Below are 15,285 nucleotides of genomic sequence, written 5' to 3' on the forward strand. Positions count from 1 at the left end.
CCCACAAATATGAACAAAAACACTTAACATGGTGACAGAGTTGGGGTTCAAGTGGTGGAGTTCAATTTGATATCGATTGAGCACATTGAGAAGAAACTTGGAAGGAGGGATTTTAAATCCGCAACGGAAGAAAGACTCAAAAACTATGAACTCGTGCTCGATCTTGCAAGAAGGGAATCTCTCATCCAATGTCATCCTCCATTCGACCAGGCTGCGCGGCGGCGCCACTCCTTCCCCTTCGAGTTCCACCAGCCGAGACTCTTGCATCGCCGAGGGTGTCCAGGCCTCGATCATGAACTGCGCCTCGTCATACTGATCAAGCGAGGCGCCGGCGACTGCTGCATCTGACTGCTTCTCCGGCGAGGAGGAAGTCTGAATCATCGAGGAAGGGTTGGGATCCATGGATTAAACTTTTTTCTAGTGGTGGTGCGTGTCGAGGCAGAGAAAGTTGAGAGGCTTATGCAGGAAGACCGATGGCAAAGGATGAAGAATGGTTGCTACAAGTCTGGGTCTTACGGGTAAAAACCAAAAAGTTACCGCCGTTTCAACCACTCCCGCCTTTGCAACACCTTGATCGTCGCAAAAAAAGGAATGATGATGATGTGCGAATCTTTGCACACCCTTCTGCCCCCATTAAATGCGCCCATACCCGCTGTTTCAAATTTCAAAAGGTTTTTTAACTCTACTTGAAGTCAGGTGTCGATCAGTTGAGTTATTTAAATCTTTTTTCTTCAAGTCTCGAGTGCGGTTAGCCACAGGGTGCTCGACCCGACTAAGTTTCCACTCGATACTCGAGAAAGGATTCGTCCATACTCGATTCTTTTGACCATGAGCTTGATCTACTTTACTCGACCAAGCTTAAACTTGGCAGTACTCGAGTAAGAGCTTATGAAAACCTCTCCTCTTGAGTAGAGTTAGGGGGCTACTATCGAATATCTAACTGTATATGCACATAAGGAGTACATCATATACAGACAAGGTATATACGAAGCATATCCGTCAGCTCCAGATATCACGGAACCGAATCAACGGTACCTAATACACCTGGAATCAAGGAAGTACGCACCGAGAAGGATTAGATTGGTTACCCAAACCGATACAATCTGTATTCAAAATAAGTATATGTACTTGGACGTCTATCGACGACGGCTAGATAGGAGTCGATATCTCATCCCTATATAAGGCGAAAAGGCTGGAGGAGTAGAACAACAACAACCACAACTAACATGAATAAGGAACTACGAGCAATACGAAAGGTAACAACAGAGGAGTTACTTGACGCTTGAGCCATATAATAGATTAGATCCAATCAACTTCTTGTAATAGTCTTAGCCACCTTCTTTATACTCGAGATCATCAATACAAGGCAGCAACATCCCCACAGAATATAGGGTATTACTCCAATCAAATGTCCGAACCTATATACATCGTTTTGTCTCTCTTCGTGATTAATCCCTACTCTCAAAGGTATCCAGTCAATTTACGGACATATTATCGGGAACTAATCTTCGACTACTCTCACCCGGTAGGACTATGTATATTAAAGGAGATAGAGGTGATAAATCTGTATCTATGATTATAATAATAAAAAAAGAGCATATCCATACATCTATTTCTATTTGTGTTTGTATCTACTAATGGCTGTGTTGATTAGAGAGACGGAGAGGAAAATGCCCTCAACGCTGGCAACATGATTATTCAACAGTTAGCACCACCATTTGCGGGACGGGGAGGGCGCGTTCGTCCGTCCGTGTTCCACCCGTTGTCCGTGGCGAAGGAACAATCCAGCTAGTTGAAATCCTAGTTAAACGACGTCCCGGGCATGTGCCGGAAGCTTAATTTGTCCTTCGTTGGCGTTCGCCCGGCCGGCTCGTTCGGCCCACAAGAGTTTCACCGCCATTTCATGTGAGAAGACCTTCGTGCACTCCCCTGCACACAGAGCTCAATTTTTCCTCGGGTTCAGTCCAAATGGTCATGAACCGAGGGCCAATTATGCTTCGTTTAGGCCTTTTAACTAGCTGCAGCATCATTCTTCATCGATGTATCCCTGCATTCATGGGCTCCACACGGTTTCCCAAAGGCGTTTTTTCCTTCTTCTAGAGGTCGATCTCTTGCTTTTCCAACCATGAAACTACTGTACTCTGCATATAGTCGTAGCTCTACCTCCCATGCCCAGGATCCTGCTTCGTTCGCTCCTTTTCGGGCCTCTCTGATCCTGCGCCTGTGGCATGCACTCGTCTTGCACGATACATTCTCATTCCCCGGAACAAGTACGTTTAACACTGTGAGATGTGAGTGGCAATCCATTTGCTTAAGCATCGAACCTTTGGGTGCAGACTACCGTTGTTAGGTGCCATTTGTCCGGGCTTTGGGGCCGGGATTCTTTGCCAGAGTCAGAATGCTTTGCATATAGTCGTAGCTCTTTTCAGTTCGATCGGCAGGCATTTTGCAATGCGCGTGCTAATATATAGTGCGTGATGTGTCGCTCAAGAGCGCCGAGGAGGCAGGGCCAAATAAGGGGTTTTGACTTGTCACATAAGAGAGGAGAAAAGAGGATGCAACCCGTTAGGCGTTTATGTAATCAATCGGACAAAAGTAATCGAATGCCTAACTTCGAGAACCATAATCAGTTTTCTGGAGCAAGAACAGTTTACGCGCGACTTGATCGACTCGTCGGTGTCCGCAAATGCAGTACTGGTGGTTGAATTTGAAAACTTGTCTGCGCAAGTTAATGGACAAGTGGCTGATCGGAAGCAAGGCAGTGAGTGATGTTACCCACAGGCCACTGCTCAACGGTGCTCTAGTACTACCTCCTCTCAGTCAGTCAACGACTTTGTCCCCACCGTGGCAAAAAATACAATACCTGATACAGTACTCTTTCAGTTCTGACATGTCACCATGGGGTTTTCTGTACAGAGCTTCTACAGTCTGCATTATAATGTGCGGCGTACACTACACGCAGTTTTTTTTTAATGGCAGCTCTGTGGATTGAGTGGACATAAGACCATGGCCAACGACTTTACTTCGAGGACGAAAATCTCGTCGTGGAGAAATTTTTATTTCTTTAGTGTTTTAATGGTTTATTTTTATAGATCCTGTTACGAAGAGATTTCTAAGATCATTTCTTTTAAAACTATATTCTCTCTTCTTTCATTTCGTAATTACTCTCGAAGGAAAGTTGTTGAAGATGAAAGAAAATAAAGAGAATAAAAATAGGAAAGAAAATCAGAAAAGAAATAAAATGAAAGAATTATGATTGGAAATGGTGTAATAAACGTCCAAATGGACGTCCAATCATGTGAAGCAGCACGTTAACTCCCTGGGTGAGCAGACCGAAGATGATGCTGCGGCTGCCGGCGCGCTGCGGAATCGCAGAAAGACATGGGGCTCAACCCCACGCCACGCTCCTGCCAAAAGGCTCTTCATCCTCCCGCAAGTAACAATTAAATAGGACACCACCCTCCAAACCGCGTCCAACACCGAGCGGCACAAACCCAATCGAACACCACCGCCACCACCGCACCTACACGACCTCGCGCGCGCGCGCGCACGGCCTCCGAGACATGAACACCACGAATGGGCATGGGCTGATGCACCACCACGTTCAGGCGTCCATGCCTCCGGCGCAGCACCAGAGGCAGCGGGCGGGGCTGCCGCCGACCCCGCCCGCGCCCGCGGCGGCCGGCACCCACTCCCTGCACGCGGACGTGTGCATGGACGACTCGGTAGCGGCTCGCGCGCAGGCGCAGGCGCAGGTTGGACTGCCGCCGCGCAAGGCGCACCGCCGGTCCCGCAGCGACGTCCCCTTCGGGTACTTCCAACCGCCGCCCCCACCGTCGCCAAAGATGGAGGCCGGCGGCTGGGTCCTCCCCGGCTGTGCCGCCGCGGGCGACGACCTGTTCAATGCGTACATGAGCATGGAGGGCATGGACGGGCTGAACAACTCAGACGGGGACAGCCGCGGGAGCAGCGGCATGCGGACCAACGGCGCCGACAGCAGCGAGAACGAGTCCGAGGACTACGGCGCCGGCGCCGGCGCCGACAGCCAGTTCTTTCTCCGGGGCGACGCTGGCAAGAATAGTGTTAAGAGGAATGCCGCCGGGGAACCCGCCGCGCCGGCGTCTCGGCACGCGAGGAGTACGTCGATGGACAGCCTCATGGGGAAGCTGACCTTCTCGGCCAATGGGGAGCCCGGCAGGTTCAGCCTGAAGTTCGGCGGCGCCGAGTTCACCCCGGCCGAGATGAAGCGGATCATGGCCGACGAGAAGCTCGCCGAGATGGCCCTCGCCGACCCCAAGCGCGTAAAGAGGTAAGGCTCCGTTCCAAATTAAACCATAAACACAAATTAGTTGATCACAAATTCACATGCACAACGCTGTACCGCACTGAACTGAGATGCTCATCGTGATTGTTCTCGTGTGCGCGCTGCGCAGGGTGCTCGCCAACAGGCAGTCGGCGGCGCGGTCCAAGGAGCGGCGGATGCGTTACATCGCGGAGCTGGAGCAGAAGGTGCAGATCCTGCAGACGGAGGCCACGACTCTGTCCGCGCAGCTCACACTTCTACAGGTATGATCACATTCGCAGGCAATGTTCTTGATCGCTCAAAAATTCAGAGCTTGGTGTCTAATTTTGGTTCTCTTCGTTGCAGCGCGACTCGGCGGGGCTGGCGACGCAGAACAACGAGCTCAAGTTCCGGCTGCAGGCCATGGAGCAGCAGGCGCAGCTGCGCGACGGTGAGCAACGAACTTGGCTTTCATGGATAATCTGTAGAATTCGGAATAAATCTGTTCAAATTTCCAAATTTAGTATCATTTTCGTGTTCCTCAACTTACAACATGCTCGTCAGATGGTTAATGTCGATCGTGATTGCCGCACTGGGGCGGTTGTCTTCGGATGCGGCACTTGGCACGTAGTCGTTGCTCGTTGTCATGTTGTGCGATACGCCTACCAATTATCCTTACAATTTTGCTTGTTTTTTAATCGAATCATTGTTCTCTGATGCTGTAAGTTGGTAGCACGTAGGCAATGTAGTAGCAGGAAACAATCAGAATGTGTCTGAGTAATCGAATTCTGCGGCGACTTCGTCAGACATTGGCGACGTCGCCTTGTTTTGGATTCTGCATCGATCAAAATAATGAAGTATTTGTTAAATACAAACTGATTCCGCGTTTCCTAGTTCATGGCACAATGCCGATGGGCACTACCCCTGTCACAAGAAGCCGGCCGTTTTAAGATAATACAAGTGTAGCAATTATCTTTAGGACAATCCAATAATAGTAGTTATATTATTATGCTTTCCTGTATTGGCTTTAGTAATCGAGAACTCCACAGTTGTGGGAGCATCAACTAGCACCATATCAACAATCTAGTATAGTACCACATGTGCATCATGTATGTTGGCAATTTGTTCTGACCACCATTTCTGTTTCTTGCTGAACAGCACTCAACGAGGCGCTGACAACTGAAGTCCAGCGCCTGAAACTCGGCGACACAAGCTCGTCCTGCAATCTAGCCCAACAAATGCAGCTCCGTTGCCAGAACCAAATGACCGAACTGCACAAGCAGCAGCAGCAGCAACAGCAGGGTGAGCAGACACCCTTCTATCAGCTGGAGCAGCGCGAGCAGAATGGTGCGCCAAGGAACCATGAGCCGAAATGAATACGATTCAGGAGAGCATCCACGCGCACTCGGTCACACAGAAAAGTTTTAGTCCTTTAGATGATGTGAAATTTAAGGTTCCTAACCCATTTGTTTTTAAACTTTGATCTCGTTTATAGATACTACTACTCTATGTCTGTCGGGGGAAGGATCCGCCCGTACATTCCTTAATGTTTTCCGTTCTTTCAGAAACATGGTTGTTGGCTTGTCGCTGGAGTTGTCATAGCTCGTGAAACTGTAATGGATTCAAATTCTTTTGTAGTAGTACCATTTACAAACTCATTTGAGCACCATCTGTATCTGTGTTAGAACTCCAATCATTTTCTTAAAACTTGCATTAGTACTACTACATATTTTTTACACGATAAGTACCACTACTAGTCGGCCTGATTACCTGAAAAATCATATGCCACGAGGATTCGAAGGTGCTCTGTTGGTTTGGACGTGAGCGGACCCTGGGCCTGGATATCTAGCCTGGCCCATCTTGGTAATCTGATGGCCCTATGATGAATTTACTCGATAAAGGCCCAACGGCCCAAATCAGCTCCTTGGTGTTTGTCCTCTCCAGTGTGTTGTGCTGCTCATCAATCAATTTGCCATCTGAATACATGAACAAACATCTTGTTGTGTACTGGGCACTAGCCAATTGGGCATGTTGTGCACCTTGGCACGCCATCCCGGCGGTCAAGCATGACCGAGCTGCTGAGGTGGTACGTGTCTTGGGGTCCATTAGAATCATTTTCTCATGGACGCAACAGCAGATTATAGGAGATTGTAAAAAAATAATACTCCCATTTGTCAAGTAAACATTGGTTCGTTCATTTGCGTAAAACAAACTTCGTTCAAAATTGTTGTTAGCGCTAATCAGAATGATCGAAAAAATAAAATCCCTAGATGGCTCCAACCTCCGACCTTATTATCAAGGGCCAACGCTCTAACCAACTAGCTATTCTAATCAGGTATGCTCGTCCACATGGGTGTGTCGTCAGCTACCATCCATGCGACACCTACCTGTCGTATCACCCCAGATCATCGTCTTCATCTCGTCATCGATGAGCAAGGGCAGTCGCACTACCGAGAACAAGATTATCGTTGCTTTGCCTTCCAAGGCTGTGGTGTTGGCGTTAGTGGCCACGCCGTCGTCTTCACCGAGTCTTCCTCTGGCGCATATGCTCTACTCTCTTTTTGATTATCACATTAAAAAGAGAATCGAGGGCTACATCGCATTCTTTCGATGCTAAGTTTTACCCTTCGTTATGTTCAGTCATCGAGTAGAAAGTCAAAGGCTATGCTATTTTTCTTCAATTGTACAGGTATGTTCTTTCTTACTCTCTACTCGAGAAATTTTTCTCCTCGACCAAAGAGTCAGAGGCTACATAATAATATCATATTCTTTTGTAAGTATTTTTGCAAAAGTTTATCTGGCTTTGCGTTGATCGTGTTGGATAGAACCAACGGAGGTATGTGTTAGGTCGATGACGGACAATTATACGTCATAAGGCATAACGTCATTGAGATTGTCAGACATCTCACGCCTAACGGCAAACAAAGGTTCTGAAAGTCCAAGTCGGCCCTGTGTGTGCTCTCTGACAAGTTCTTATTCGTATGTTGATCAAATGCGCAAATCAGTAAAATTTTACAAAAGTCCATCATGTGTTCTGTTTCTAGTGTTATACTAGTTGTTTCGCGGATTTGAAATTTGCCGTTTGTGTTCGAATTGCTGTATTGCATAACTGTGAATATATGTCGGTGTGCCACTATACGACTACAGTCGTACACGAGAAAACATGAGACAAATGTAATTGAAATACGTAACTTTATTTATTCATTATCGAAATCATAAAGTACAGTTTCATAGTTTACAATTTGCTCTCACATACGTACAAACTCACACGCTATCTGACTAATACTCTGGCGATCGTGTCTTCTTGGTTCCCGTAGCATCGCAAGGCCGCCGATTAATTACGTTCGGTTTCTTGGACAACCTCCGATTAAGCTTCTTCACTGATCATTATCAGGTCGTCTTCGAGTCTGCAAGGCTATAGTCACACGCATCAAAACAGATCAAAGTAAGCGTTAAAAAAATAATTAAACGGAAAAGACGACACAAACAGTCTAGCGTGAGCTTTATGGACTGTTTTATATATTTATCAACTTGAAGAACTTCTTCACTCGATAACTTGATTCTTGGTCTTAAATAGCTCCTCTTCATATTGTAATCTTTTTATAGCTATGACTCTTACAATGAGTTTTAATGAAACTTATTGTTCATATACATCATAAGAGTCATGGTTACATCAAGAGTCTTTCGTTGTGATTTGTCTCTCTTAGTTTCTTGCTTCCGTTTTATGTTTTGAGTGTATTGAATAATAAAAATAGAAGAATGTCATCCATTTCGAAAGAAATTGATTGAGACATCTATTCAACTACTTTAGTCGTTATTCTCAATCCTACGGAAACAAAAATTGATGGCAAGCCGTTCCTGCTAGACCAACAACTTAAAATATTGCTAGCCCCTCGTTTGGACATGTCTAAAACTTATACCCTAGGTTAAGTAGTTGCATCATTGCCGTATAGCATGATATCAAAATTTTCCCACATAAATGTCTTTTTATATAGAGCCCTTAGAAATATCAAACTTTAGTTAACTTTGATCACTTCATGTTGCTCGTGTGGTATTGTTCCGACCTTACTGCAAATCCGCCAAGCTGCTTGCCAAGTGTGTGACTGTTGTGATCACACAGCTTCCATCCCTCCCCCCCCCCCACCCCCCACATGAGTTGATGTGGCTTATTTTGACTATATAACTAGGTAGATTGGTACGCTTTGCTGCGTCCGTTTGAATAAATGTTATACTTGAATCTTGTATGATTTGTAGTAGCTTTAATAGCATATAGAGCGCATCAATTTTTTTTTACCATTAGTATATATTATTAGAAGGGAAATATTAGATTCATTTAGACTCATATATGCAATATATATATATATACACACACACATAATATATTGCTGAGCAGTAGCTACATCAGTAATACGGAACTAACAAAATTTGTTTCGTGCACTGATTTTTCCACCGTTAGTATATGTTATTAAAAGTGGGATGTTGAATTCATCTAAACTCATGTATGTAATATACATATATAAATATAAATATATATTTGTATCTATATAGATTTATATATATATATATATATACATAATATATTTGTGGACAGTAGTTACGTGAGTAATACAAATGTAATAAAATTTGTTTTGTATTTTTTTGAGTTTTAGTTTTTTTTTCTTTGCACTTTAGATTGTTTCAGTCGATTTATCAATATAACAAATTTTCCTTTCACATTTTTCTAGTATTTCTAAAAATAGAAAGTATATTATCTGTATACAAATATGTATACGTATCTGTATACATATATACATATACGTATACAGTGATAGATGGGCCTGCTACAGTAGCTACAGTACGAGAGCCCCTAAGCGTCCAGAGATTCCACCGCAGTATATGGGATAGATGCGTGAGAAGATGGTTTATTAGCCGGTGTCAATTGAGTAAACTGGAGAAGTGGTAGTTGCGGAGAATGAGTTGAATAATTTGAAGTAAAAACACAAAATATTTCCGGAACTACTATTTCATGAAATAGCGACTATTTTGTAAAAACGATGGGTGTTCTTATGTACACCCATGTCATTTACTGAGGTACGCCCATGAATAATATCTCAGGTGCACTCCGCCGAAGAAAATATCTCAGGTGCACATTGTGCACTGAATGATTTGTGGTGTGAGTTTGACGGGGATTAGGCGGGACTAAAAGTGGACTATGTACTTGGCAGTCGGGAGAACGTGATCTTCTCGAATCAGAACATGTCTGGCTGTGGAGAAAGTGGCCAAGACTTTCTTGCCAAAGGCTACGAAATTGGGAGTCACGGCGCTGACGTTTTGACGTTTCAAGCCGAACCGATTGTGCCAGCACTTTCGTCGCCAAAGGTTCCAAGCCCGCACGCATTCTTTGCGGTGCAACATCTGCGCCTGATACTTTCTGTAATTTTGTTGAGCTTCAAAGAAACTGAGCACTAACCGCCACCGGAGCATAAACGACGCAATTTACAAGCAGCAGCATAGACCATTGTTACAACACAAGTACTGTTGTACATTTATTAAGCACGCTGTTTATTGTCGAAAGAAGCAAAACTGACTGGTCCAAGACTGACAGACGGATCGAGTTCAGCTCAGCGCGCGCACACATCACAAGACGATTCACTCTGGCTTGTAGTTGCTCAGAGAACGCAGGGTCTGCAAGAACTCGAGCATCTTGTCGACGTCGTCCGGCACGATGCCCTTGGCCGCGTCAGCCGCGCGGAACCGCTCTTCCCACGCGGCCAGCAGTGGCGTCCTCGCGGGGTCAATCAGCCTGCGTTCGATCAGCCTGTTGATCACGCCGAACCACCCGAGGTAACCGCCGAGCACGACGTCCACGAACCCAATGCCGTCGCCGCCGAAGAACGGCTTCCCCTTGGAGCACTCCTTGAACGCGCCCTCCAGCGTCTCCAGCGCGGCCTCGGCGCGGGCCACCGCCTCCGCCCTATCCTCCTCGTTCCTGCACTTGAACAGCATCCCCAGCCACGCGGAACCCACCTTGTCGTCGATGTAGGCCGCCCAGAACCGCGCCACCGCGCGCTCGTAGGGGTCGGACGGCAGAACGGCCGGGCCGACCCCGGCCCAGACCTCCTCGATATACTGGACGATGATCTGGGACTCGTTCACGGGCCGGTCGTCATGGAGGAGCACGGGGACGCTCTTGTGCACAGGGTTAGAGCCGAGGAGGAGGGCGCTCTTGTTGCCGAGGTTCTCCTCGACGTACTCGTACGGCAGGCCCTTGAGGTTGAGCACGACGCGCACCCGGATGACGAACGGGCTGGTCCACACGCCCAACACCTTCAGGTTGCCGCCTCCGGCCATTGGCAACTCTTGCTTTTGGATTTGGAGCTAGCGAACACAGGCACCAAGCTAGCTGAGGGCGTTTCAGGTTATGGTTTGATTCTGTTCTGCCCGTAAGGGTGTCGGCCTATTGGGTTATATAGATGTGAGCTGGTCTCTTTTGTTTGTTTTTTTCCCGTAAGGACCGCAGTAGCTCTGCCGATTTTATTAAAAAAAAGAGAGTTGATCCTATTTATTAAGAGAAATCAAGTTCAAAAATATCACAACTGTACGGTTTATTTGAAGAGAAATCAACGAGAAATTCAAACAACTAGACGATCTTGGATCAAAGCTGACCCAACAACTGTCGACATGGCACTGAAAACAGCCCTACCCACCGACGGCATCCGGCGTAGGTCATCATTGCCCAGCTCACACCACGGCGTGGCAACTCCGACTTCCACACAAACGGACCATAACTTGTCAAAACTTCTGGGCCTCCTCCGAGGCTAAGTGTAGTCAGTGCCAATGTCGAACCCGACCAAGCCGCCATTAAGCCGAGGGCCACCGTGGCACGAGAACTAGATCTCCAGAGTGACGCCTCCAAGGAGAACGTGATATCGAGTCACCGTTGTTGTCCGTCTGGTTGCCCGAACTAGGTTTTCACCCAAAGTCTCCATGGGAGGGAGTGGGGAGACACCCTGACAATGCCTCTAAGGAGGAGAACGGCGCTCAATGGCGTCACCGTCATCGATGCTGACCAAAGACAAGGCAAACCTTTCGCCAACAACTTCCACATCCCGCCCCTCACACACAGCCAGCCCACGCTAGGGCCATGACCAAAACAGTAACATAGCCGCCTCCTCATAGCCGCACCGTCCCACAACCATCCCAGCGTCACTAAGCTCCCCGCAGGCCCAACCTGCAGAAGAGGAAGAGGCCGGGCAAGGGGAGGAGCAACGCAAACACTAGGAGTCGAGACCAGCACGATGCTGCCACCACTCGCATCGCCACCTCCTCGTAGCCGTACCGTCTCACGGCCATCCCAGCGTCACGAAGCTCCCCAAGGACCAAACCTGTAGAAGAGGAGGAGGATGGGCAAGGGAAGGAGAAACTCAAACACCAGGAGTCGGGACCAACTCAATCCCACCACCGTTGGATGCTGGCCGAAGCAGTGGACGGAGGGGCGGCCACCACCAATGGCGTAACGCAAGTGGCCCCCCACCATAGGCAACAGACCGGCGCCCACCGCTGCCAGCACCACCTCCAGAACGGTCCGGAGCTAGCCATGAGCACATGGAACTGCCGAGCGGCCATCAAGCCCCTATACGATGCCCACACACCGCACGTGGCGAGAAGAACCATGGCGAGACCAACTCCTGGCCGCCCTCCACCATCACCAGCTGCGCACACACTCCGCCATAGCAGCCGACGAAAGCCCAACACAAGAGCAACACTGCACTATCGACCTGCCACGCGCGCACCATCACACCACCGCACCGCTGGCATGGCGCACAACAGTAGCAACAGGACGCACAGCAATAGCAGCAGGCACAACAGTAGTAGTAATAGGAGCATAGCATAGGATGCACAACAGCATCAGAAGCGGTAGCACCCCACCAGCATGACACGCCGCAGCACCACCGACTTGCCAAGACCACAGCAACAAAAGTCGTTGGCACCACCAGGCCACCGCACCTCCACGCTGCCCCAGAGAAGTTGACCACGACCCCCAACCGCCGCTGTCGCACCTTAGCCGAGCCGCCCTCTGTAGCCATGCTGTAGAGCAGGACCAGGCCAGCAACGTGTGGAAACGCAATACAAGTGCGGATCCGGCAGCCGACGCACGGATCCTGCCCCCGGGCAAGCGGATCAAGCCGCCCCACTGTCGACGAGAAACAGGACAAAAACAAAGAGAGAAAGGGGAGGAAGAGGAAGAGGGAGGAGGCCGCCCTGCCGCCGCCGTCCTTGTACCCGCGCAGGCTTTCAGCAGCGTGCTCGAGCGGCGATGAGGTGGTAGGAGGGGTGGGGGAGGGGTGGCGGTGCTAGTTTTGGCTGGCTGCCCGAGCCGCCCCTCAGGAATGACGTGGGGTACCTCCCGGTGTTGACTCGAGAAGTCAGGAGTGCAGCTGGTCTCTTTTGTGTTGGTACGTCGGAAGCTTCGCTTGGAAATTAGGTGTGCATCGCAGTATCTAGCCGTCCTGATGGGCATGTTATGGTCCATCCCTTTGGTTCATGTGGTACAGGTATGTTGATCAGTTCTGCTCGATGTCGCCAGCATGGTTGTCAGTCGGAGCAGCCATACCTTGTCTGTCCTAATATGAAAAAGAAAAATCTTTCATTGAAAAAAATATCAGTCGGAGCAGCCACACATTTTCAGTCGGAGCAGCCACACATTGTTTGTCAGTAGCGGCCACATTTACCACAAACCATCTTTCTTTGAAAAAATATATATATGAAAAGCAGTGCTGTGATGTTCTTTCTTTGATCAAGATGCTCATCCATGCCTTTCTTATGTGAGTACAGTTTAGGTGGCCAACTAGCATTTCATTACTATTGGCGTTGAATACATTAGCTTCTCTGAAACGTACCCTTCGTTTCTGAAGGTCCTTGCTTTCAAAATCTTTCCTTTTTTTTTTTTGGAGAATGCATTCAAACTTTTTCTGAAGGGCAAAATCTGACGCACATTTTATTGGAGTACGTAGCACTGTGACCTGCACACAAAATGCTCGAGAACGTCCATCTGACCATCTCTAGTTATCTAAAAAAAATCTGACCATCTCTATCGCCTACCAGTACATTTGAAGTCGTGTCCTGTCATGTGAATTGCTGGTTCCAGCCTTCGAGATGAATACTGTTTGCTCAACAGTATTTGACGATTTCTTGTTGATCATGAGATGAGTAACTTTTTTTTTTGAGAGAGGAATGAGATAAGCAACTATTGATCACTGTAATTTGGAAGGGGAGGTACAAGTAACAACAGTCTTAGAAACCCATTATTAGGGCATTAGACCCAGTAAGTATACAGACTAAACTTGAGCTGCATTTTGAGGCCTTCTTATTCCACAATGACTCGAATCAGCCGCGAAACTTGAGACGACCCATTAATCCAGGAACGTCTGCAAGAACTCGAGCACCTTGTCGACGTCATCCGGCAGGACACCCTTCACCGGATCAGCCGCGCGGAACCGCTCGCCCCACGTGGCCAGCAGCGGCGTCCTCGTCGTGTCTAGGACCCTGACGGCGACCATCTTCTCGATCACCTTGAACCACCCAAGGTAGCTGCCCAGCACGACGTCCACTAACCCGATGCCGCCGCCGCCGAAGAACTGCGCCGTCCCGCCGGAGCACTCCCTGAACGCGCCCTCCAGCGTCTCCAGCGCCGCGACGATCCGCGCAGCCGCGTCCGCCTTCTTATCAGCCTCACGCGCGAACAGGACTGTGTACCACGGAGATCCCACCTACGTACGTGCAAATTAAAGCGAAGCCACATGCTTTGAGCTACACAGCAATGATGCATACGTTAGTTGCGAACTGCAAGATGTGTGTTTGTACCTTGTCGTCGACGAAGGCAGCCCAGAAGCGGGCGTTGGCGCGCTCGTACGGGTCGGCGGGGAGGACCGACGGGCCGGAGGCGACGAAGACCTCGTCGAGGTACTGCACGATAACCTGAGACTCAGCGACAGGCTTGCCGCCGTGGATGAGCACGGGCACCTTCTTGTGCACCGGGTTGGAGGCGACAAGGAGCTCGCTCTTGTTGTGGAGGTCCTCCTCGACGTACTCGTAGCTGAGGCCCTTGAGGTTGAGCACGATCTGCACTCGGTTCACATAGGGGCTGTCCCACACACCCAGCAGCTTCAGCGCCTGATCTCCTCCCGCGGACGCCATTACGGAGCTTGATCGATCGACCTTGTTCTCTAATGGCTGCGCCTCTAGATGTTTGCTAGGGGATGGTGGTGAGCTTATGAGTGGTTACAAATATTTGCAGGCACACGGGAGTTGAGGGTTGTTGCACGGTAGGTTGCTTTACCAATTCGCATTTCTTTCCTTAGACATGAGATCGAATTATTTGGGCTGTGGGAATCAAATGGACGTGCCAACTATGTACCACAGGTTGCATTCAGCTTTTTGGGAAAAAAAAAAGGCACCGGTAGGTACTTGTTGTCGGATCAGGGATCTTCTGCGACACATTCGTTATTATGCACGTTGCTCCCCGGCGCAACCATCCTCCCCCCCGGGACGCAGCTAGAGGCGTTCGATGGCGAGCCCGAAGGATCTGGAGCGTCGGATCCCGGGATGCGCTGTTTCAGGAAACAATCATGGAAGAGTTGGATCACTCGATCGCAGGCTCAGTGGACCTGCACCAGTTATCTAAGAAGAATGCATAGCGGTCTTCATGGGAGGAACGAACGGTCACTGATTGCCGGTTGGTAAGATAGGATAGATAAAGAGTTCATGTGATTGATTTATGTGCATTGTGGTACACACTAGAAAGATTCCAATCGATCAAAGAATTAGGTTAATTTGGACAACAATTAACATCAGTCCACGAGGAACATGAACTCGGTCATTTTACTAGCCAGGACCGTAGATCACTTCTCTTGTTTGACAAAATTTGTCATTTTGGGCGTGAAAAAAGAGCGGACAAGAGGAACTGGTGACGCGGCGGGCGACTGGGTTTCCTTCGAAAATTTCTCCTGTCACTGTTGTGTGTC

General features: G+C 48.6%; 2 protein-coding genes across 2 annotated transcripts; one reads left to right on the forward strand and one right to left on the reverse strand.

Moving 5' to 3' along the window:
* The first annotated feature begins 3,427 nt into the window (after positions 1-3,427).
* LOC133904150 (bZIP transcription factor 29-like) lies at positions 3,428-5,941 on the forward strand. The gene is made up of 4 exons (XM_062345659.1): positions 3,428-4,309; positions 4,434-4,566; positions 4,649-4,733; positions 5,441-5,941. Exons 1-4 carry the CDS (start codon positions 3,564-3,566, stop codon positions 5,656-5,658), a joined length of 1,182 nt encoding a protein of 393 aa, XP_062201643.1. The 5' UTR covers positions 3,428-3,563; the 3' UTR covers positions 5,659-5,941.
* A 3,798-nt stretch (positions 5,942-9,739) lies between these two features.
* On the reverse strand, positions 9,740-14,659 carry LOC133904022 (uncharacterized). Its single transcript, XM_062345509.1, has 3 exons — positions 14,126-14,659; positions 13,678-14,031; positions 9,740-10,639 (listed from the first exon to the last, which is right to left on the reverse strand). The coding sequence occupies exons 1-3, from the start codon at positions 14,456-14,458 to the stop codon at positions 9,911-9,913; spliced, it is 1,416 nt and encodes a 471-aa protein (XP_062201493.1). The 5' UTR covers positions 14,459-14,659; the 3' UTR covers positions 9,740-9,910.
* Positions 14,660-15,285: the final 626 nt, after the last annotated feature.

Source organism: Phragmites australis, chromosome 21 (genome assembly GCF_958298935.1).
Source record: "Phragmites australis chromosome 21, lpPhrAust1.1, whole genome shotgun sequence".
In the NCBI taxonomy this organism is placed as follows: Eukaryota; Viridiplantae; Streptophyta; class Magnoliopsida; order Poales; family Poaceae; genus Phragmites; species Phragmites australis.

Bases quoted from the DNA above. Each gene is read 5' to 3' on its own strand.
- LOC133904150 (XM_062345659.1), top strand. From the start codon at position 3,564: ATGAACACCACGAATGGGCATGGGCTGATGCACCACCACGTTCAGGCG. The intron at 4,310-4,433 runs GTAAGGCTCCGT...CGCGCTGCGCAG, and splicing joins GACCCCAAGCGCGTAAAGAG to GGTGCTCGCCAACAGGCAGT. The intron at 4,734-5,440 runs GTGAGCAACGAA...CTTGCTGAACAG, and splicing joins GCAGGCGCAGCTGCGCGACG to CACTCAACGAGGCGCTGACA.
- LOC133904022 (XM_062345509.1), bottom strand. From the start codon at position 14,458: ATGGCGTCCGCGGGAGGAGATCAGGCGCTGAAGCTGCTGGGTGTGTGG. The intron at 14,032-14,125 runs GTACAAACACAC...GCACGTACGTAG, and splicing joins CTGCCTTCGTCGACGACAAG to GTGGGATCTCCGTGGTACAC. The intron at 10,640-13,677 runs TAATGGGTCGTC...TGTGTTCGCTAG, and splicing joins TCTTGCAGACGTTCCTGGAT to CTCCAAATCCAAAAGCAAGA.